Source organism: Bombina bombina, chromosome 3, assembly GCF_027579735.1.
Source record: "Bombina bombina isolate aBomBom1 chromosome 3, aBomBom1.pri, whole genome shotgun sequence".
NCBI classification, from domain to species: Eukaryota; Metazoa; Chordata; class Amphibia; order Anura; family Bombinatoridae; genus Bombina; species Bombina bombina.
In genome coordinates, this window is record NC_069501.1 from 272,492,053 (window position 1) to 272,517,918 (window position 25,866).

The 25,866-nt window shown below is 38.0% G+C and overlaps 1 protein-coding gene across 1 annotated transcript in view; it reads right to left on the reverse strand.

Annotated features, from left to right (window-relative positions):
- PITPNM3 (PITPNM family member 3) overlaps window positions 1-25,866 on the reverse strand; it is a 753,676-nt gene that overhangs the window by 53,936 nt on the left and 673,874 nt on the right. Inside the window, 2 exon segments of the mRNA XM_053705246.1 lie at window positions 11,621-11,737; window positions 14,817-14,965. Coding sequence (XP_053561221.1) covers window positions 11,621-11,737; window positions 14,817-14,965 — 266 coding nt within the window.

Consider the following 25,866-nt stretch of genomic DNA (forward strand, 5'->3'; position numbering starts at 1 on the left):
TCCAAGTGATGTCGATTTTACCTTTGTAGCATGCTCATCTACCTTCCATTTTGGGCTCCATGACACACAGGTGATAGCCAGTGATAGCCAAGACATAGAATTTCTGTTACGCTGCAAGGTTCAGCAGCAAGCTCCAACAGCCAGCATGGACGCTACGTGGGTCGGCTACGCAAAGACGCCAACACGTGTTTCACCCCACGTCAGGAGAACGGGGCTTCCTCAGGGCATGTGACTTAACACGTCATAGGTGCTAATTTATAGCTAAATATAGACAACGCCCATAATCGGATGTGAAAAAAACAAAGCATACAAAGTAATTTAAAAAATTAATGTAAAGAATCAATATATACATATATATATACAGTAAACCATTACGCTGGAAGTTAGGTTTATAAAGATTGAATAATGAACTTTCGGATGAAAGGGAAAATTTTAAATGGGCCAATACGAGCTAGAGAAGCTTTACAGAAAGCTTCCCATATCCAACTTCTCGTTTAGACCGCTTTGCCCAATGGTTGAGAGGTTATAGATCCACCTGCATTCTTTCTGCAGGAGGATTTTATCATTATTTCCCCCTCTCCCATTGGTAATACCCTTGTCAATACCTGTCACCCTCATACAGTCAGGTATGCTATTATGGTGACTTTCAAAGTGTCTAGCAACACTGCTAGTTTGTATTTTGTTCTTAATGTCGTCCCTGTGTTCCAGGATTCTATCCTTCAGAATCCGTCTCGTTTTGCCAACATAAAAACAGGGACACGAGAGAAGGTAAACAACACCTTCTGTATTACAGTTAAAGAAGTATTTCAGCTTATAAATTTTATCTTCATTAACTGAAAAGACTTTGGTCTGCAGCATAAACCCGCAGGCCACACATCTTTTGCAGGGGTAGGTGCCTACCTGCTTTTGTCTTGATAACCAATTCTTTTGGGGAGAGACAAATTTACTGTTTAATAATTTATCTTTTAAATTAGGGGCTCGTCTTGCTGTAATCATTGGTACCTCTCCTATCTTGAGCCCCTAATTTAAAAGATAAATTAGTAAACCGTAAATTTGTCTCTCCCCAAAAGAATTGGTTATCAAGACAGAAGCAGGTAGGCAACTACCCCTGCAAAAGATGTGTGGCCTGCAGGTTTATGCTGCAGACCAAAGTCTTTTCAGTTAATGAAGATAAAATTTATAAGCTGAAATACTTCTTTAACTGTAATACAGAAGGTGTTGTTTACCTTCTCTCTTGCTCGTGTCCCTGTTTTTATGTTGGCAAAATGAGACGGATTCTGAAGGATAGAATTCTGGAACACAGGGACGACATTAAGAACAAAATACAAACTAGCAGTGTTGCTAGACACTTTGAAAGTCATTATAATAGCATATCTGACTGTATGAGGGTGACAGGTATTGACAAGGGTATTACCAATGGGAGAGGGGGAAATAATGATAAAATCCTCCTGCAGAAAGAATGCAGGTGGATCTATAACCTCTCAACCATTGGGCAAAGCGGTCTAAACTAGAAGTTGGATATGGGAAGCTTTCTGTAAAGCTTCTCTAGCTCGTATTGGCCCCTTTAAAATTTTCCCTTTCATCCGAAAGTTCATTATTCAATCTTTATAAACCTAACTTCAAGCGTACCTGGTTTTGTGGCATATTGAATGGTTTACTGTATATATATATGTATATATTGATTCTTTACATTAATTTTTTATATTACTTTGTATGCTTTGTTTTTTCACATCCGATTATGGGCGTTATCTATATTTAGCTATAAATTAGCACCTATGACATGCTAAGTCACATGCCCTGAGGAAGCCCCGTTCTCCTAATGACGTGGGGTGAAACACGTGTTGGTGTCTTTGCATAGCCGACCCACGTAGCGTCCATGCTGGCTGTTGGAGCTTGCTACTGAACCTTGCAGCGTGACAGAAATTCTATGTCTTGGCTATCACTGGCTATCACCTGTGTGTTATGGAGCCCAAAATGGAAGGTAGATGAGCATGCTACAAAGGTAAAATTGACATCACTTGGAAAATAGCGGATGAATGTTGATCGCCTCAAGAGTGGTGCTTAAAGTGATCGGAAGATTCGAAAAGGTTATAAGTTTCCATGATGACCTTAGTGGAAGGGTGCAGTTGACAGAGGGGTACTGTTTGATAAGTTTGTATCCTCCTGCATCCCCATTACTCCCTTTTCAGCTTGGCTTGCTTGCTTTGTATCATCCGATACTTGTTGCCGCACTAACACGCTTGTCCGCTATATGCATGCTATCATACTGGCCGTGTGGATTCATTCATAAACTAACTGTTTTTCTCATTATGTGTTTACATCTGCACATTAACGGCAACTTTTTACCTTAAACCATTTGCTCTCTACCTTGGGACTTTGTATCAGTTCTAGCTGCATCAAGTTGGGGACTATATAACATTACAAGTCTCTTAAAGGAACATACTCCTGTCTTATGTGCTTGATTACTAATTACATGTGATAATCATTTTTGTGCTGCTTATCCTTTCCTTGTCATGGTTGAAGTTTGATGCCTACATTTATGTATTATGCATGACAAGGTTTGCATTTGGGAATGTTAGGTATTCACCTCTTGAATGTCTCAGTTTTCACTAAAACCTTTTCAGGTCTGATGTACATTAGTGAATAACCTTCCCCTTTGCAGCACTTGATTTAGTCATAATAACTTAGCTCCATACTGCATGGTTTATACATGGGCTGGCCCTTTTCACATCAATTGCTAATTACTTTTGATTTAGTTCTTGATATATGCCACTATACTTTGTTTTGGTTTTTTATTTTTTTATTTTTTTATTTTTATGCTTTTTGCCAAGTTGGGATCTGGCCTGGTCTGGACCTGCGGGCTGCACAATAAACCACTTTTTCATTAGTAAACTTCTACAAGTGTTCTGTCTTTTCTAAAAGAGTGCTGTATTCCCAGTTTTTAAAAAATGTCATTATTTTATGTCATTTCTCTTCTTTATTATTGTTGATAATAGCGTTAAATGGGTCTGCACCAATATTATTATTAAAAAGGAAAATATTTTCCTATTGAGAAAGTGTTTGAGTATACTCATCACTTCAACACTTGGCTTATTTGCAATTTTTTCCATCCACTCATTATATATATATATTGAAGATCCCTCAGACTAAAAACATCCATATTGTAATGTTGATGGATGTTAATGAACATTTCATATATTTATTTATTTTATAATTTTCACATTTTACATAACAGTTATACATAGTTGTTGTGTGACACCGCTCTAATTGTTAATTCATTTAAATTAAACGAGATATTACATATTTTTAAACAATAATAAAACCAAGTTTTTCTTTTTTGTTTGTTTGTGTAAAATGCATTGATCAGATTGACACATCCTGCAATCCATTTTTTCATTATCCTCACCCTGCTAAACTATGTTAAGTGCATTGCAAATTAATGGAATGGAGTAGCTGAAAAATATATAAAATCACCTTGTCAAAACTTAATTGCCTACAATACTTCCTTGAAGTAGTTTATTTAGCTATTTTACTCTTAGGAGAACACACAAATGCACTTGAAAGAAAGCAAAGGGGGAAATGTATTTCTAAAATATAGATTGATATGTTCCTAGGCTCCATTACAGATATTGACTTAATTAAAAAAAAAAAAAATGACAACAGTAAAAGGTAAAAAATTAATTGATGTATAAAGCTGGAGCTCAGAACATGAATTTGGTCTCCCTGGACCTACATGCTATTTTCCTTCAATATTGTAATTCAGTATTCCTACAGAATTATTATTATTATTATTATTATTATTATTATTTTTTAAAGATACTGGTCACCATTCAAATTTACCTAAGATTTCTGTGCAAAAATGGCACATCATATGATTTTTGTTTTAATGTTTTGCTTCTTGTTCAAAGCAATATCAATTTATTAAAAGAGGCAACATTTAAAATACTTAAATATCTCAAATTAGTAAAAATGAAGACAAAAAGACTAAATATATTCACAGTTATAAGAAATGGGTGATTGCTAAATACAGTATTCACTAGTGTTTCTAAAATAATTTTCACAAACTTTCATGGAAGCAAATGACACAAAAACATAATATGTTTTTGTGTCATTTTTTCATATTAGCAAGAGTCCATGAGCTAGTGACATATGGGATATACATTCCTACCAGGAGGGGCAAAGTTTCCCAAACCTCAAAATGCCTATAAATACACCCCTCACCACACCCACAATTCAGTTTAACGAATAGCCAAGAAGTGGGGTGATAAAAAAGTGCGAAAGCATATAAAATAAGGAATTGGAATAATTGTGCTTTATACAAAAATCATAACCACCCCAAAAAAAGGGCGGGCCTCATGGACTCTTGCTAATATGAAAGAAATGAATTTATCAGGTAAGTTCTTACATAAATTATGTTTTCTTTCATGTAATTAGCAAGAGTCCATGAGCTAGTGACGTATGGGATAATGATTACCCAAGATGTGGATCTTTCCACGCAAGAGTCACTAGAGAGGGAGGGATAAAAATAAAGACAGCCAATTCCTGCTGAAAATAATCCACACCCAAAATAAAGTTTAATGAAAAACATAAGCAGAAGATTCAAACTAAAACCGCTGCCTGAAGTACTTTTCTACCAAAAACTGCTTCAGAAGAAGAAAATACATCAAAATGGTAGAATTTAGTAAAAGTATGCAAAGAGGACCAAGTTGCTGCTTTGCAAATCTGATCAATCGAAGCTTCATTCCTAAACGCCCAGGAAGTAGAAACTGACCTAGTAGAATGAGCTGTAATCCTTTGAGGCGGAATTTTACCCGACTCAACATAGGCAAGATGAATTAAAGATTTCAACCAAGATGCCAAAGAAATGGCAGAAGCTTTCTGGCCTTTTCTAGAACCGGAAAAGATAACAAATAAACTAGAAGTCTTTCGGAAAGACTTAGTAGCTTCAACATAATATTTCAAAGCTCTAACAACATCCAAAGAATGCAATGATTTCTCCTTAGAATTCTTAGGATTAGGACATAATGAAGGAACCACAATTTCTCTACTAATGTTGTTAGAATTCACAACTTTAGGTAAAAATTCAAAAGAAGTTCGCAACACTGCCTTATCCTGATGAAAAATCAGAAAAGGAGACTCACAAGAAAGAGCAGATAATTCAGAAACTCTTCTGGCAGAAGAGATTGCCAAAAGGAACAAAACTTTCCAAGAAAGTAATTTAATGTCCAATGAATGCATAGGTTCAAACGGAGGAGCTTGAAGAGCCCCCAGAACCAAATTCAAACTCCAAGGAGGAGAAATTGACTTAATGACAGGTTTTATACGAACCAAAGCTTATACAAAACAATGAATATCAGGAAGATTAGCAATCTTTCTGTGAAAAAGAACAGAAAGAGCAGAGGTTTTGTCCTTTCAAAGAACTTGCGGATAAACCTTTATCTAAACCATCCTGAAGAAACTGTAAAATTCTCGGAATTCTAAAAGAATGCCAAGAAAAATGATGAGAAAGACACCAAGAAATATAAGTCTTCCAGACTCTATAATATATCTCTCTGGATACAGATTTACGAGCCTGTAACATAGTATTAATCACAGAGTCAGAGAAACCTCTTTGACCAAGAATCAAGCGTTCAATCTCCATACCTTTAAATTTAAGGATTTGAGATCCTGATGGAAAAAAGGACCTTGCGACAGAAGGTCTGGTCGTAGCGGAAGAGTCCACGGATGGCAAGAGGCCATCCGGACAAGATCCGCATACCAAAACCTGTGAGGCCATGCCGGAGCTACCAGCAGAACAAACGAGCATTCCTTCAGAATCTTGGAGATTACTCTTGGAAGAAGAACTAGAGGCGGAAAGATATAAGCAGGATGATACTTCCAAGGAAGTGATAATGCATCCACTGCTTCCGCCTGAGGATCCCGGGATCTGGACAGATACCTGGGAAGTTTCTTGTTTAGATGAGACGCCATCAGATCTATTTCTGGAAGCTCCCACATTTGAACAATCTGAAGAAATACCTCTGGGTGAAGAGACCATTCGCCCGGATGCAACGTTTGGCGACTGAGATAATCCGCTTCCCAATTGTCTATACCTGGGATATGAACCGCAGAGATTAGACAGGAGCTGGATTCCGCCCAAACCAGAATTCGAGATACTTCTTTCATAGCCAGAGGACTGTGAGTCCCTCCTTGATGATTGATGTATGCCACAGTAGTGACATTGTCTGTCTGAAAACAAATGAACGATTCTCTCTTCAGAAGAGGCCAAAACTGAAGAGCTCTGAAAATTGCACGGAGTTCCAAAATATTGATCGGTAATCTCACCTCCTGAGATTCCCAAACTCCTTGTGCTGTCAGAGATCCCCACACAGCTCCCCAACCTGTGAGACTTGCATGTGTTGAAATTACAGTCCAGGTCGGAAGCACAAAAGAAGCCCCCTGAATCAAACGATGGTGATCTGTCCACCACGTTAGAGAGTGTCGTACAATCGGTTTTAAAGATATTAATTTAGATATCTTTGTGTAATCCTTGCACCATTGATTCAGCATACAGAGCTGAAGAGGTCGCATGTGAAAACGAGCAAAGGGGATCGCGTCCGATGCAGCAGTCATAAGACCTAGAATTTCCATGCATAAGGCTACCGAAGGGAATGATTGTGACTGAAGGTTTCGACAAGCCGAAATCAATTTTAGACGTCTCTTGTCTGTCAAAGACAGAGTCATGGACACTGAATCTATCTGGAAACCCAGAAAGGTTACCCTTGTCTGAGGAATCAATGAACTTTTTGGTGAATTGATCCTCCAACCATGATCTTGAAGAAACAACACAAGTCGATTCGTATGAGATTCTGCTAAATGTAAAGACTGAGCAAGTACCAAGATATCGTCCAAATAAGGAAATACCACAATACCCTGTTCTCTGATTACAGACAGAAGGGCACCGAGAACCTTTGTAAAAATTCTTGGAGCTGTAGCTAGGCCAAACGGCAGAGCCACAAACTGGTAATGCTTGTCCAGAAAAGAGAATCTCAGGAACTGATAATGATCTGGATGAATCGGAATATGCAAATATGCATCCTGTAAATCTATTGTGGACATATAATGCCCTTGCTGAACAATAGGCAAGATAGTCCTTACAGTTACCATTTTGAATGTTGGTATCCTTACATAACGATTCAATATTTTTAGATCCAGAACTGGTCTGAAGGAATTCTCCTTCTTTGGTACAATGAAGAGATTTGAATAAAACCCCATCCCCTGTTCCAGAACTGGAACTGGCATAATTACTCCAGCCAACTCTAGATCTGAAACACAATTCAGAAATGCTTGAGCTTTCACTGGATTTACTGGGACACGGGAAAGAAAAAATCTCTTTGCAGGAGGTCTCATCTTGAAACCAATTCTGTACCCTTCTGAAACAATGTTCTGAATCCAAAGATTGTGAACAGAATTGATCCAAATTTCTTTGAAAAAACATAACCTGCCCCCTACCAGCTGAGCTGGAATGAGGGCCGCACCTTCATGTGGACTTAGAAGCAGGCTTTGCCTTTCTAGAAGGCTTGGATTTATTCCAGACTGGAGATGGTTTCCAAACTGAAACTGCTCCTGAGGATGAAGGATCAGGCTTTTGTTCTTTGTTGAAACGAAAGGAACGAAAACGATTATTAGCCCTGTTTTTACCCTTAGATTTTTTATCCTGTGGTAAAAAAGTTCCTTTCCCACCAATAACAGTTGAGATAATAGAATCCAACTGAGAACCAAATAATTTGTTACCCTGGAAAGAAATGGAAAGTAGAGTTGATTTAGAAGCCATATCAGCATTCCAAGTTTTAAGCCATAAAGCTCTTCTAGCTAGAATAGCTAGAGACATAAACCTGACATCAACTCTGATAATATCAAAGATGGCATCACAGATAAAATTATTAGCATGCTGAAGAAGAATAATAATATTATGATAATCATGATCTGTTACTTGTTGCGCTAAAGTCTCCAACCAAAAAGTTGAAGCTGCAGCAACATCAGCCAATGATATAGCAGGTCTAAGAAGATTACCTGAACACAGATAAGCTTTTCTTAGAAAGGATTCAATTTTCCTATCTAAAGGATCTTTAAACGAAGTATCATCCGACGTAGGAATAGTAGTACGTTTAGCAAGGGTAGAAATAGCCCCATCGACTTTAGGGATTTTGTCCCAAAATTCTAATCTGTCAGACGGCACAGGATATAATTGCTTAAAACGTTTAGAAGGAGTAAATGAATTACCCAATTTATCCCATTCTCTGGAAATTACTTCAGAAATAGCATTAGGAACAGGAAAAACTTCTGGAATAACCACAGGAGATTTAAATACCTTATCTAAACGTTTAGAATTAGTATCAAGAGCACCAGAATCCTCTATTTCTAAAGCAATTAGTACTTCTTTAAGTAAAGAACGAATAAATTCCATTTTAAATAAATATGAATATTTATCAGCATCAATCTCTGAGACAGAATCCTCTGAACCAGAAGAGTCATCAGAATCAGAATGATGATGTTCATTTAAAAATTCATCTGTAGAGAGAGAAGTTTTAAAAGATTTTTTATGTTTACTAGAAGGAGAAATAACAGACATAGCCTTCTTGATGGATTCAGAAACAAAATCTCTTATGTTATCAGGAACATTCTGCACCTTAGATGTTGAAGGAACTGCAACAGGCAATGGTACATTACTAAAGGAGATATTATCTGCTTTAACAAGTTTGTCATGAAAATTAATACAAACAACAGCCGGAGGAATAGCTACCAAAAGTTTACAGCAGATACACTTAGCTTTGGTAGTTCCAGCACTAGACAGCGATTTTCCTGAAGTATCTTCTGACTCAGATGCAACGTGAGACATCTTGCAATATGTAAGAGAAAAAACAACATATAAAGCAAAATTGATCAAATTCCTTAAATGACAGTTTCAGGAATGGGAAAAAATGCCAATAAACAAGCTTCTAGTAACCAGAAGCAAAGAAAAAATGAGACTGAAATAATGTGGAGACAAAAGCGACGCCCATATTTTTTGGCGCCAAATAAGACGCCCACACTATTTGGCGCCTAAATGTTTTTTGGCGCCAAAAATGACGCCACATCCGGAACGCCAACACTTTTGGCGCAAAAGGACGTCAAAAAATGACGCAACTTCCGGCGACACGTATGACGCCGGAAACAGAAAAGATTTTTTGCTCCAAAAAAGTCCGCGCCAAGAATGACGCAATAAAATGAAGCATTTTCAGCCCCCGCGAGCCTAACAGCCCACAGGGAAAAAAGAGTCAAATTTTAAGGTAAGAAAAAAATTGATTCAAATGCATTATCCCAAATATGAAACTGACTGTCTGAAAATAAGGAATGTTGAACATCCTGAGTCAAGGCAAATAAATGTTTGAATACATATATTTAGAACTTTATAAATAAAGTGCCCAACCATAGCTTAGAGTGTCACAGAAAATAAGATTTACTTACCCCAGGACACTCATCTACATGTTTGTAGAAAGCCAAACCAGTACTGAAACGAAAATCAGCAGAGGTAATGGTATATAAATAAGAGTATATCGTTGATCTGAAAAGGGAGGTAAGAGATGAATCTCTACGACCGATAACAGAGAACCTATGAAATAGACCCCGTAGAAGGAGATCACTGCATTCAAATAGGCAATACTCTCCTCACATCCCTCTGACATTCACTGCACGCTGAGAGGAAAACCGGGCTCCAACTTGCTGCGGAGCGCATATCAACGTAGAATCTAGCACAAACTTACTTCACCACCTCCATAGGAGGCAAAGTTTGTAAAACTGAATTGTGGGTGTGGTGAGGGGTGTATTTATAGGCATTTTGAGGTTTGGGAAACTTTGCCCCTCCTGGTAGGAATGTATATCCCATACGTCACTAGCTCATGGACTCTTGCTAATTACATGAAAGAAATAAAGGCAATTTAGACACGGTGGCTATTTTATTCAGTACTGACGTTGACTTCCTAATGTTTGTTAAAGGGACAGTAGAGTCAAGATTAAACTTTCAGGCTTCTATAACAATAAATTGATGATGTGCTCAATAAATAATTACATTATATTTTGCACTTTACATTTTCCCTGTCCAAACTCTTCTTGGAACAATCTGATGATTGTATTTAAGAACTATTTTTATTTTTAATTAAAAAGTCAGATTTGAGCCATAGGGGCCGATTTATGAAGGGCAGAATGGCCCTTATGCTCCAGCAGTTATGAAGCAGCGGTCTTAAGACCTCTGCTCTTTAACTGGTCCGCTGCCTCTGAGGCTGCAGATATCAATCTGCCCGATCCTATACGATCGGGTTGATTGACACCCCCTGTCTGCAGATGGTGGCATTGCACAAGCACGAGAACTGCTTGTGCAATGTTAAATGCCAACAGCGTATACTGTCGACATTCAGAGATGTCTGACGGACATGATATGCTACAGCGTATCATGTCGGACAGACATTGATAAATCGGCCCCATAGTTTTAACTTTTATTTTAAACACCTAAAAAGATTATAGGAAATGGGACATGAGTATGAGCAAAAAAAAAAAGAAAAAAAGAAAAATATGGGCCAGGATTTTAAGATATTCCATTCATGCTATTCAAAATGTAGTGTCAACAGGTCAAAAAGTAAACCTACAAAAAACTAATAAAGTGTTTTTTTGGCTACATTAGATAACAGTCTAAAAACTGTCCAATGAAAGACATAGGGGGTGTCTTTTCATGACATAAATTAATGTGAATAAGGTAATTATTGCTTTAAATTTGAATAGCTATTAAAACTATACAAGACAAATCTAACCAATTAAAATAAATAAATAAGCATATAATTGTAATACTCTGTTTTCAAATTAAGACAGTATTAAGGATTAAATTGATAGAGACACAATTTATTTCTAATATAAAGTATCTTTTTTTGTCTATTCTAAAAAAATAAATAAAATCAATGTGAAATTAAAGGGTTATAAAAGTACACAAGACGGGTCTGTTTTTTAGTCACTTGCTTTCTGTTCTGAAAGATATCTGCATGCACACACATAAAACACACACACATCAACATAGATGAAACATATCAAAATTATTGAAGCATTAATAAATAAAAGGCAAATGTGATGTCAAAAATACATAAGACAAAAAACATTGTTTCTCCTAAAGCTCGCTCAATTTTTTAAATGTTTCAATACATTTTTGACATTTTTTATAGAAATGTATAGATGTTGTTTGCTTCAAATGAAACTTTATTTATGGGTTCAGTGACCATGAACCTTTATCCAGTACTATATTGGTAATTCCTAATTCCCTAGATATGTATGGATATACTCTATGGACATATTAGAGCTATGAATGAACAGCTTACAAACGTTGATGGTTGCTGAAATTTAACACTGTACATGGACTCAACTCTGCTTTGAATAATAAGCTATTTTTCCTTTTTATGGCTAATTATGTTCTATGCTTTCCTTCTTTTCAGTCTAACATGATTACTATATATTTGCAATGTGATGCCAAATTATGTAGCATTTGAAATGCTTCAATTAAAATGACTAGAAAGACTAGATTAATGATTTGACCATTTATTCCATTAAGAGATTGACATACACGTAGCTTGACATGGTTCCTTTTCCGAAGCCATTTTTCCTGACGATTTGAGGGACTCATATTCATGGAATCGATCCCTTCTTTTTGCTGAATTTGAACACTCTCATATCTCATCAGCTAAGACAAAATGTAGAGTAAATAAAGACAAAATTAGTGTCCAACTACTAACATGCTTTAAAGGTCATCATTAACATATACAAATGTTTTTATCTCGAAGCTCACGTGCATGCATGTGGCTTTTTCTTTAGGGAGAAGCAAAATTAATTTACCTTTTTTTTTTTGGGGGGGGGGGGGTTAAATTATGTTATTGAGGTTTACAATAAGATGAAACACAGGGTCAAGATACAGAATTGACCACATCACAAAAATGTACATATCTCTTGCTACCAAAATAAAGGCAAATACAGAAATATTAGAGTTACAGAAACATTTGTGGTACTGTCTGATGATACCTTGTCTGAAACAAATACAGTCAAATAAAATAAATATTAGTGACCCATAGTATTTAAAACCTTTATTATTTAAGTTATTCCACCTCCTCTGGTAAACTAAAGTCACTCTTGGACTATCAACTTAATATAGGAGAAAAATTGAGAGAGGTGGATATCTGATAATATAGAGCCACCTTTGGACCCTCACAAGAAAGTTGTATGAAATTTTATAACATTAATGGAATGACATATTAATGAGGAGACTGGAAATATGCTAATCAGATCAAGCGAGTATAAACAGAAAAAGGAGTAATGGAAATTGGAGATCTCTCTTATGTCTCATTAGTAAACCTCAGATTTTTGTATTTTAGGAACTTTTATGTAGTAGTGAAATAAAAACGAAAACACGGTTTCTCTCCACTAAATCATATCAGCCACTCCTGGATCAGATAAAGTTCTTCCATACCAAGTTATGTAACACCATGCCTACTTTTATCATGTGTAAATTGGGATAAAAACGGTTTGCCTTAATAATAGCTGGGAGTCATGACCCTAGCTGTGCAGAAACTGGACCCATACAGACTATAATATAGGTAGCATTTGGTCAGGTGAAGGGTCCTAGCTGAGAACAAGATAGCTATGGTAGAGGCAGGCTAGACTGAGGGAATTCTATGTCTGAATATGCATATGGGTGGATATTAATATGAAGCACCAAAAAGCTCTCAGCCCCCAACTGAGACTACATGTGGTTCTCCCATACCTAGTTGTATAGCAATATGTCTGTCTACAGCTTATGTAAATTAGAATAACAACAATTTGTCATATTTAGAGACATTCTTATAACCACCCTAAGGCTTTACCTAAGTAGACTAAAACATAGACAGTATTGAGGTCTGGTTAAGGGTCCTAATCGCTAGTCAGATAGCCATCTTAGTATTGGGTTATGCTAGGGGAACTTAATATGGAGATATGCAAACGAGTATCATTGCAGACTACATAAGGCTTACTAGCTGACATTTATAAGAATTAGGCATTATGAGTCAGCCTCCCGTTCTGTCCATGTTTGGGTTTCAATTGCTATATATTTGCGGGATGGACTCAAGCCAGGGGATTAATGGCTTGAGAGGTTTGCGCTTATCATTACAAAAACCTATTGTTGAAAGAGCTATGAAGGGGACATGCGGTATGGGAAATATATAGTTGAAGTGGAGTGTTACGTAAGGGTTAGGTTTATATGGAAGACCGTTGCTAGAGTGCCCTTGCTTATGATCGTTGCAAATAGTATGGGAAGTACCCTAGGGGAAAACATGGGGAATACAATACACCATAAAATATAAACATAAATATATAACTAATACCCAGTGTGCATTCAGTTCTATGCGGTCAAAGAAAAAACAAAGCACTTGCCTCGCCAAACCCAAGCAACAACCTGCAAAGACCCCAGTGTTCGCACCATCTCGGTAGCCCCAGTTCACCATAAGTCTAATGTCCGAATCCCCGTAGGAGCATAGCAATCAAAAAGCAGGTATGGAATGTCCTATATCTTGACTAAAGCCCTGCCGTAGGGTTCCATTTGATTCTAAGCCTCCAGGATCAAAAAGCTGGCCCAATTTTCTCTCGAGCCTATAAAGTCCTGATGCTCTGCATTTCAATTCTATGTCGGACAGAGTGCAGCCATGACATGCAGAGAGGTGCTTCTCAGTCATATCCAGTGTTTCTTCAAGTTTGGTATCTGCATGGCAAGTAGGCTGCACCCAGGATTGTTTCTTCCAGATTATCGTTTTCAAGCCACAGAGTTCCGATAAATTCGGAGGAGGCTCACATAACTCTCCAAAGCACTGTTTTTGGTAAGTCGCCTCTAGGCTGGGGAGTGAAACACGAGCGTCAATCCTGACCTCACTAGCCCATGCTCCCGCAATCGGCTGCTCCGCAGTGAGAGATTCCCTTGGCACTCTCAAGCCTGGAAAGTCATCTGGAGGGTTGTCCGCTGCTATGGGGCTACTCAAAAGGTCACTAGCATGGCGATTCTGATCTGTCTGAGCCTGGGACAAGGGATCTGACAAGCTGGGGATGAGTATGTGGGTACTTATATCCTCAACAGGTTCCTCCGGTAAGGCTCTTGGTGTTGTATGTCTAAATCCAATTTGTTTTGTTAATGCACGTAGGCTTCCTCACTCGGCAGACCATGCTTGCATCAGTTTCTCATGGTGTTCGGTCAGCAAGCAAGTCACGGCCTCAAGCAGTGCATTGACAATAGACGCCATATTTAGCGGGTGCATATGTGACGAGAAAGTCTGCCAATCCTCCTTCTGTCTATCGCATAGATCAAGAATGGCGTTGTATAAACATAAATGTTAAGAATTGTAATAAGAGTTATTTTTTTTCAGTGTCTGTGCACTGCTTACCCGGCCTGTAGTATTACCAAGGGGGGGGGGGGGTTGAGAGCCTCTCAGTGAAGAGCTTGCCTTAGGCCTCAACGCTCCAGATTGGCTTGCTGAGGTGAAGTATACAATAAAGAAATATGTTGTTCAAGTCAGCTTGATCTGTATGTTCTGTACATTGTAAAAATATAGCTGGATGATTATTCAGTTCACTGGTAATAGGCAGATTATCAGTGATCTACACAGAGCTACCAATATTGCTACCATTCAAGGTGCTGCCCAGAGACACGCCCCCCAATTTACCTTTTTTTTTATTATATAGATTTCCTTTTTCAGAATAAGAATACAATTTGCTTTACATTGTCAAATGTTTTGTTTTATTACCTGTCTAAGAATAAAAGCTACTACATCCGTTGACTCCCAGTAGCTGGCATGGAAAAGATGTGGCAATGCCACCGTTGGAAAGGCAGTGAGTACATCAGGACAATACAAGGCATAGTCAATGCGCTTTGTTCCCCACCAATTGGCTGTAACTAGACAATATTAAAAACAGAAAATACATATTTATCAACCACACTTGATGCACGGTACTCAGATGTTTAGTACAGAACATCTAATATTATCTACAACATTAAATAAAATTGTGTTTGTTGAGTGACCATAAATCAGTGTCATGTGCATGCAAATTAAACCTTTGGAGTTGAATGAGTCGGTATAAACATACGTTCAGGAAACTGCATATTTTTATATTGGACTGTTGCAAACTATTCAAATACTGAAACAGCTACAAAGACTTTAGAGACAACAGTAGCACTGAAAGTTGTAAAGTATTATCAAAAATGCTTCTTATAAAGGCTATAGCTGTTTCAAAAGTGTATTTAGGTATGCGCCGTGCACCAGAATTTTAACAACAGCACTTGCTCAGAGAGCCTAAGGTGATTCTGGTAAGGACTCATTTTGTTAACGGCTGACATGATACAAGCCCCACTGGTGCTCTTAGCAGCTGCAGTATTTAAAATGCTAGTGCACTGAGAATATCTAGCTATTCTTCACATGCACGTGCAGAGAAAAATGTTAACACTAAAACATCTATAACTTTTTCTAGAAACATTTTTGCCCTTACATGTATATTGCAAATATGTTTATATTCAAAGATGTAATTTATCTATGTGCATTTAAATTTTGACTGGAATGTCCCTTTAAGAAAGAAAGATCTGACAGTTATTGATCTATGACTAAAACAGATTTCAAGCTTTTATAACTACATCATGAAGAAATCTAATAGTTATATACTTGGTATATGACTTTGCAATCATTCTATTTCTCATTATCTTTTTATACTTTATTTTTATTTTTTATAAACACTGTTTATACTTTAATAATTAGATGTTAACCCTTTCCTGCCTGGGGTTAAAGTGTCTACATTGGAACAACTGCTCCGATGTAAACAATTTGAAATCTCGCAATTGTGTACGTGATCATGCGATTTCAATGATGTGATTGTATCAGGGGGGCATCCCTATGATGCTAGGCATGCTCTCCAGACCGCGATCCCATCAGGGAAGCGCCAGTGGCTTAAGGAAGCCACCCGGTTAGGACGTTGTATTCCGTCCATCTGCGTTAAAGCCCAGAAAAATTTGGACGGAATACAACTTCGTAACGGCGTTAAAAGGTTAAAGGAGAATCTAAGTAAACAAATTTCCTTATTTTATCAACTGACTTTCATGAATACCTTATCTTAGTTAGTGACATAAGATATAACAAAACACGGGCTTATAATCATGCTTATGACTTTAAATTGTTGAATTAAGATTTATTATCCTTCACTGTTTCGATTTCCAGTTGAGTTGAATAAGTGTTATAGCTTAAAAATTGAACTCAGTCAAAGCTGTGCTCTCGCTAGTACTGGCACAAACAGTTTACTTAGTTACAGTCAACTCCAAAATGGTTATTGTTTAAAAAGATAGATAATTCCTTTATTACCAATTCCACAGTTTTACACAGCCAACATGGTTATGTTGATATACTTTTTACATCTGTGATTACCTTGTATCTAAGCCTCTTTTGACAGCCCCCTGATCACATGGCTATTTATTTATTATCAATAACTCATGGGGTAAGCACAATATTATCTATATGGCCCACATGGATTAGCAGTCTCCTGTTGTGAAAAGCTAATAAAAAGCATGTGATAAGAGGCTGTTTGTAGTAGCTTAGAAACAGGGAGAAATTTAGAGGTTTAAATGTTATAAAGTATATTAATATAACAATGTTGGTTATGCAACGCTGGGGAATGGGTAAAGGTGTTATCCATCTTTTTAAACAATAACTATTTTAGTGTTAACTGTCACTTTAATTTGAATTCAACTATAAATGATCTGAGTTTGCTAAAATGTACCTTTTATTAAAAACGCTTTACAAACATTCACCTAGATTTAGAGTTTTGCGTTAGAAGGGGTGCGTTAGCTACGCATGGTTTTTTTCCCCCGCACCTTTTAAACAACGCTGGTATTGAGAGTTCTCTGAAGGGCTGCGTTAGGCTCCAAAAAGGGAGCGTACAGGCATATTTACCGCCACTTCAACCCTCAATACCAGCGTTGCTTACAGACGCGGCCAGCTTCAAAAACGTGCTTGTGCACGATATCCCCTTAGGAAACAATGGGGCAGTTTGAGCTGAAAAAAAACCTAACACTTGCAAAAAAGCAGCATTCAGCTCCTAACGCAGCCCCATTGTTTCCTATGGGGAAACACTTCCTAAGTCTGCACCTAACACCCTAACATGAACCCCGAGTCTAAACACCCCTAACCTTATACTTATTAACCCCTAATCTGCCGCCCCTGCTATCGCTGACCCCTGCATTACACTTTTAACCCCTAATCTTCCGCTCCGGACACCGCCGCAACCTACATTATACCTATGTACCCCTAATCTGCTGCCCCTAACATCGCCGACACCTATCTTATATTTATTAACCCTTAATCTGCCCCCCCCCCCCCCCAATGTCGCTGCTACCTACCTACACTTATTAACCCCTAATCTGCCGACCGGACCTCGCTGCCACTATAATAAATGTATTAACCCCTAAACCGCCTCACTCCCGCCTCAAAAACCCTATAATAAATAGTATTAACCCCTAATCTGCCCTCCCTAACATCACTGACACCTAAATTCAAGTATTAACCCCTAATCTGCCGACCGGACCTCACCGCTACTATAATAAATGTATTAACCCCTAAAGCTAAGTCTAGCCCTAACACTAACACCCCCCTAAGTTAAATATAATTTAAATATAACGAAATAAAATAAATCTTATTAAATAAATTATTCCTATTTAAAGCTAAATACTTACCTGTAAAATAAACCCTAATATAGCTACAATATAAATAATAATTACATTGTAGCTATTTTAGGATTAATATTTATTTTACAGGCAACTTTGTATTTATTTTAACCAGGTACAATAGCTATTAAATAGTTAATAACTATTTAATAGCTACCTAGTTAAAATTACAAAATTACCAGTAAAATAAATCCTAACCTAAGTTACAATTAAACCTAACACTACACTATCAATAAATTAATTAAATAAACTACCTACAATTATCTACAATTAAATCAACTAAACTAAATTACAAAAAAAAACCCCCCACTAAATTACAAAAAATAAAAAAAGATTACAAGAATTTTAAACTAATTACACCTACTCTAAGCCCCCTAAAAAAATAAAGCCCCCCAAAATAAAAAAAATGCCCTACCCTATTCTAAAATAAAAAGTTTACAGCTCTTTTACCTTACCAGCCCTTAAAAGGGCCTTTTGCGGGGCATGCCCCAAAGAAAACAGCTCTTTTGCCTGTAAAAAAACATACAATACCCCCCCCAACATTACAACCCACCACCCACATACCCCTAATCTAACCCAAACCCCCCTTAAAAAACCTAACACTAAGCCCCTGAAGATCTCCCTACCTTATCTTCACCACGCCGGTTATCACCGAACCGTCCAGAAGAGGCTCCGAAGTCTTCATCCTTTCCGGCAAGAAGAGGACATCCGGACCGGCAAACATCTTCATCCAAGCGGCATCTTCTATCTTCATCCATCCGACGAGGAGCGTCTCCATCTTCAAGACCTCCGGCGCGGAACATCCTCTTCTCCCGACGACTAGACGATGAATGAAGGTTCCTTTAAGGGACGTCATCCAAGATGGCGTCCCTCGAATTCCGATTGGCTGATAGGATTCTATCAGCCAATCGGAATTAAGGTAGGAAAAATCTGATTGGCTGATTGAATCAGCCAATCAGATTCAAGTTCAATCGGATTGGCTGATCCAATCAGCCAATCAGATTGAGTTCGCATTCTATTGGCTGTTCTGATCAGACAATAGGATGCAAGCTCAATCTGATTGGCTGATCCAATCAGCCAATCGGATTGAACTTGAATCTGATTGGCTGATTCAATCAGCCAATCAGATTTTTCCTACCTTAATTCTGATTGGCTGATAGAATCCTATCAGCCAATCGGAATTCGATGGATGCCATCTTGGATGACGTCCCATAAAGGAACCTTCATTCGTCGTCTAGTCGTCGGGAGAAGAGGATGTTCTGCGCCGGAGGTCTTGAAGATGGAGCTGCTCCTCGTCGGATGGATGAAGATAGAAGATGCCGCTTGGATGAAGATGTTTGCCGGTCCGGATGTCCTCTTCTTGCAGGATAGGATGAAGACTTCGGAGCCTCTTCTGGACCTCTTCTTGCCGGATAGGATGAAGACTTCGGAGCCTCTTCGGGACGGATCGGTGATACCCGGTGTGGTGAAGATAAGGTAGGGAGATCTTCAGGGGCTTAGTGTTAGTTTATTTAAGAGGGGTTTGGGTTAGATTAGGGGTATGTGGGTGGTGGGTTGTAATGTTGGGGGGGTATTGTATGTTTTTTTACAGGCAAAAGAGCTGTTTTCTTTGGGGCATGCCCCGCAAAAGGCCCTTTTAAGGGCTGGTAAGGTAAAAGAGCTTTAAACTTTTTATTTTAGAATAGGGTAGGGCATTTTTTTATTTTGGGGGGCTTTGTTATTTTTTTAGGGGGCTTAGAGTAGGTGTAATTAGTTTAAAATTCTTGTAATCTTTTTTTATTTTTTGTAATTTAGTGGGGTTTTTTGTAATTTAGTGTTTGTTTTTTGTAATTATTTTAACTAGGTAGCTATTAAATAGTTGTTAACTATTTAATAGCTATTGTACCTGGTTAAAATAAATACAAAGTTGCCTTTAAAATAAATATTAATCCTAAAATAGCTACAATGTCATTATTATTTATATTGTAGCTATATTAGGGTTTATTTTACAGGTAAGTATTTAGCTTTAAATAGGAATAATTTATTTAATAAAATGTATTTTATTTCGTTAGATTTAAATTATATTTAACTTAGGAGGGTGTTAGTGTTAGGGTTAGACTTAGCTTTAGGGGTTAATACATTTATTATAGTAGCGGTGAGGTCCGGTCGGCAGATTAGGGGTTAATACTTGATGTTAGGGAGGGCAGATTAGGGGTTAATACTATTTATTATAGGGTTTTTGAGGCGGGAGTAAGGCGGTTTAGGGGTTAATACATTTATTATAGTGGCGACGAGGTACGGTCAGCAGATTAGGGGTTAATAAGTGTAGGTAGGTAGCGGCGACGTTGGGGGGGGGGCAGATTAGGGGTTAATAAATATTATGTAGGTGTCGGCGATGTTAGGGGCAGCAGATTAGGGGTACATAGGTATAATGTAGGTTGCGGCAGTGTACGGTCGGCAGATTAGTTAGTGTACTTTAGAGCACAGTAGTTAAGAGCTTTATGAACCGGCGTTAGCCCATAAAGCTCTTAACTCCTGACTTTTTTCTGCGGCTGGAGTTTTGTCGTTAGAGTTCTAACGCTCACTTCAGCCAAGACTCTAAATACCAGCGTTAGAAAGATCCCATTGAAAAGATAGGATACGCAATTGACGTAAGGGGATCTGCGGTATGGAAAAGTTGCGGCTGGAAAGTAAGCGTTAGACCCTTTCCTGACTGACTCTAAATACCAGCGGGCGGCCAAAACCAGCGTTAGGACCCCCTAACGCTGGTTTGGACGGCTAACGCAGAACTCTAAATCTAGGCGATTATTTCTATTGTAAGCAGAACTCCTAGCTGTCTCTAAATGTAATGCAGTAAGATTTTGAAAAGAGAATTATTTAGAGATATGTTGAATATCATCCCTTTAGTATAACAGAAGCAAGCTGTGTCTCTGATTGTATTCATGTTGCAATACTAATACTATATAAGCAGGAAGGAAACACAGGTATTGTGTCAGTTGAGGCCCTAGTTAAAGATTAACAAACAATCATCAAGCATTTCAGACTAGGGACATGTGCACAATGAATAGGGATATTAATGCTAGCAGCATATGGCAACAGACAATACTCAAACACATTTACAGCAGCAAAACAGACTGCTCATACCCATGTAGTTGTTTGTTATGAACACATAAAGCTGAGACTTAGAGCTTTGAACATCATTAGTTTTTATGTTTTGAACTGAAAGCTGTATTATAAAAATTGTGTAGCACAAAGATTTAAACAAAACAAGCCTAAATTCACTAATGCCAAAAGAATTGTGTAAATTAAAGTAAAATTATATAAATTCTTTAATCCCACAGGCTGAGATTTGCTGGGTTAATCCTGGAAATCGACCTCAAGGGAAAAAAGGGAAGCAGACTATAGTGATGTCCATTTTAACAAACCAGTGTTTTTATAGTAGTCAGTTACTCACACACTTTTGAGCTATAACAACTCTTAGGCCTCTAGTTATCAAGCTCCGTAAGGCCCCTGTTTTCTGGCGAGTCTTCAGGCTCGCCAGAAACAGCAGTTATGAAGCAGCGGTCACAAAGACCGCTGCTCCATAACCTGTCCGCCTGCTCTGAGCAGGAGGACAGACATCGCCAGAAATCAACCCGATCGAGTACCCCCTATTGGCCGCGAATCTGCAGGGGGCAGCATTGCACCAGCAGCTCTTGTGAGCTTCTGGTGCAATGCTGAATACGGCGAGCGTATTGCTCGCCGTATTCAGCGAGGTCTGGCGGACCTGAACCACAGTGTCGGATCAGGTCCGCCAGACCTTGATAACTTGGGGCCCTAATGGTTAGCCAGGTAGGAATCAGACCCCTTGGCACTCCCTCTTGTTGTATATGTCTTCCAATTATGCAGAGAAATAACACAGAGAACAAACAAAGGGGAATGTATTTTAATTGACTGGTACTCACACAGCAATCAGCTATAACTTAAAGGGACACTGTAGTCATAAATGAAATGCCAATTACACAGGGGTATACATATAAATCTATTTTTTTCTAATGTCTATTCTGTATTAAATATGTAGCGTTTTGAAAATATTTATGTTTTAAATAATTAATTTTTTCAAACCCACTTGTATGTCAGCCGTTACGGATTCCCAATCCGTGCTGACAACTGCAGTTGTAAGATGGTGTTATTTGGATGTATTGCTCATGCGCGAGTTAGAATCGATAAAAATTTAAAATGCGCATGCGTTTTTTTGTCTGTTACGCTATGATGTCGGCTTGATTGCCGCAATATGCACATGCGATAGGAGGTATATGCTATTGCGCATGCGTTTAATGGAGATCATTTATTTTAATAATATGCAAAAATCAGGGATACAATTGGCGGTTTGGTTATCCCATAGACGGCCCACATTTGTGGGCTGGATGACGTGATGTCATCGTAAAAAAAATTAAATATAATTGTATGTAACAAGGAGGCTTCGTTTTAAACATTACAAAGGTAAATTAAATTTAGATTATAGTTTATATTCAAAACGTTAATTGCATTTAACTTTAGAAAATAAAAAGTTAGTAATCCTTTAACTCTATGTGGTTAAGCAGGTAGGTATTCAGCTCCCCAGCTTCCTCAAATTAAAGCAGGAACAGTAGCTCATAAGAATAAATATTTATAAAAATACATAAAATTTACAGGACAAAAGACAATACTGTGTACAGGCATTACAGGTAATATCTTCTGCTTAGTAACATATATCATGAACATAACACATGTACAATGAACTGAATAGCCAAGCAACAATTAAACAGTCCTTACAATGTCCTTAAAAACAGCAAACTCCAACGATCATTTCACCACTTTCCTAGTGACTTTTTCAAGGAAAAGACTATATTCTCCTTTGAAAAAACAGTCTTCACTTTTTGTGAAGTCCTTGTTTGTTTGTTTGTTTTCTGTGTTATTTCTCTGCATCATTTGAAGACATACAACAAGAGGGTTTGCCGAGGAGCCTGATACCTATCTGCCTAACCACTGAGAGCTGAGTTATAGTTGAAAAGTGTGTGAGTACCTGGTCACTCATAAAAACATTGATTTGTTAAAATGGACTTTTCTATTGTCTGTTTCCCTTTTTTCCCCTAAGGTCCATTTCCAGGATTAACCCAGCTCTCAAAAGAATCTGGAGGAAATCTTAGCCTGTGGGATTGAAGGACTGTATCCTTTTACTTTATTTTACACAGTTTGGGCATTTTCACTATTTGAGTATAAGTTTATTGAACACATATAAATAATTTGACTAAATTCCCTAATTCCCACTGACTATCACCTGAAGTTTTGTATTAGTTTCTGTACAAGGTTTGATTAAGCTCTGTAGCTCTTTTGGGAGTATTTCTACTTTCACTGTAAGAAATACATATTCAGTCCAATATAGGGCAACATTTAACATGACTGCAGATGAACAGGTTCACAAGTAAAGAACCTGCCTGCCTGCAATCGCCACTTGCTATGCTACATTGTGTGGCAAGAGGTAACATTACAAGAGCTTTCTTGTACAACGATGCCCCTGTTCTTGTGCAACCAATTGCAAGTCACCCTGAACAAGAGGGTGTCGCAGTGATTGGTCTCGCCATCTCTGAGGTGCTGATGGGCAAAAGAAGCAGTTTCTGTGGCTGCTGGCTCGCTCATGCTCTGCATAGCCTCAAAAAATGCAGCTTAATAAATTTACCCCATAGTGTGCACTGGAGTTCACATTTTTTTGCATGTTGTGCCAGGTACTGTGAATACAAATATGATTTTTAACATCTATGATTTTATTTCACATTTTATTCTATTATAAACAGTTTAGTAAAAGCAATATCAGTAAGTGAGCTGAACAAAAGAGTTCTTTGGAAGTGATTATTTAAAATACAAGATAAACAGGAAGTTATCGTAGGAAACTAGATACAAATACAATAGGGAATGTTTAACCTTACAGCCTCCTGAAAGAAGCTACTTTCCAAAGAGCCCCATTTGTTTGTAAGGAAGTGGCTTGAATGAAAGCCACATAAAGGTCTGTGAGCAGTTAGCTTATAGACCAAACTAGTTATGATGATTTTTAGACAATTTATCTCAAATATATCTGACAGAAGAGCATAACACAAAATATATATGAGAATGTAAGGGTGTAATTATGGTAGCCATTAATCACAATACTGCAACAGAATCAACACTGTTATAACTGAATTTTTTTTTTTTTTTAAATTAAGTCCAAGAATCTCTGTTACTGAGCTGCACTTATATATATGTATTGTATGAATCAATCACTCATAAAAGGGATACTAAACTCACATTTCTTTCATGTAATTAGCAAGAGTCCATGAGCTAGTGACGTATGGGATATACATTCCTACCCGGAGGGGCAAAGTTTCCCAAACCTCAAAATGCCTATAAATACACCCCTCACCACACCCACAAATCAGTTTTACAAACTTTGCCTCCTATGGAGGTGGCAAGGGGTTTGGGAAATCTCAGGAGGTGAGATTACCAATCAATATTTTGGAACTCCGTGCAATTTTCAGAAGCTCTTCAGTCATGGCCTCTTCTAAAGAGAGAATCGTTCATTTGTTTTCAGACAGACAATGTCACAACTGTGGCATATGTCAATCATCAAGGAGCAACTCACAGTCCTCTGGCTATGAAAGAAGTATCTCGAATACTGGTATGGGCGGAATCCAGCTCCTGTCTAATCTCTGCGGTTCATATCCCAGGTATTGACAATTGGAAAGCAGATTATCTCAGTCACCAAACGTTACATCCGGGCAAATGGTCTCTTCACCCAGAGGTGTTTCTTCAGATTGTTCAAATGTGGGGACTTCCAGAAATTGATCTGATGGCTTCTCATCTAAACAAGAAACTTCCCAGGTATCTGTCCAGATCCAGGGATCCTCAGGCGGAAGCAGTGGATGCATTGTCACTTCCTTGGAAGTATCATCCTGCCTATATCTTTCCGCCTCTAGTTCTTCTTCCAAGAGTAATCTCCAAGATTCTGAAGGAATGCTCGTTTTTTCTGCTGGTGGCTCCAGCATGGTCTCACAGGTTTTGGTATACGGATCTTGTCCCCATGGCTTCTTGCCAACCGTGGACTCTTCCGTTAAGACCAGTCCTTCTGTCAAAAGGTCCTTTTTTACCATCAGGATCTCAAATCCTTAAATTTAAAGGTATGGAGATTGAACGCTTGATTCTTAGTCAAAGAGGTTTCTCTGACTCTGTGATTAATACTATGTTACAGGCTCGTAGATCTGTATCTAGGAAGATATATTATCGAGTCTGGAAGACTTACATTTCTTGGTGTCTTTCTCATCATTTTTCCTGGCATTCTTTTAGAATTCCGAGAATTTTTCAGTTTCTCCAGGATGGTTTGGATAAAGGTTTGTCTGCAAGTTCCTTGAAAGGACAAATCTCTGCTCTTTCTGTTCTTTTTCACAGAAGGATTACTATTCTTCCTGATATTCATTGTTTTGTACAAGCTTTGGTTCGTATAAAACCTGTTATTAAGTCAATTTCTCCTCCTTGGAGTTTGAATTTGGTTCTGGGGGCTCTTCAAGCTCTTCCGTTTGAACCTATGCATTCACTGGACATTAAATTACTTTCTTGGAAAGTTTTGTTTTCTTTTGGCCATCTCTTCTGCTAGAAGAGTTTCTGAATTATCTGCTCTTTCTTGTGAATCTCCTTTTCTGATTTTCCATCAGGATAAGGCGGTGTTGCAAACTTCTTTTAAATTTTTATCTAAGGTTGTGAATTCTAACAACATTAGTAGAGAAATTGTGGTTCCTTCATTATGTCCTAATCCTAAGAATTCTAAGGAGAGATCATTGCATTCTTTGGATGTAGTTAGAGCTTTGAAATATTATGTTGAAGCTACTAAGAATTTCCGAAAGACTTCTAGTCTATTTGTTATCTTTTCCGGTTCTAGGAAAGGTCAGAAGGCCTCTGCCATTTCTTTGGCATCTTGGTTGAAATCTTTAATTCATCATGCTTATGTCGAGTCGGGTAAATCTCCGCCTCAAAGGATTACAGCTCATTCTACTAGGTCAGTTTCTACTTCCTGGGCGTTTAGGAATGAAGCTTCGATTGATCAGATTTGCAAAGCAGCAACTTGGTCT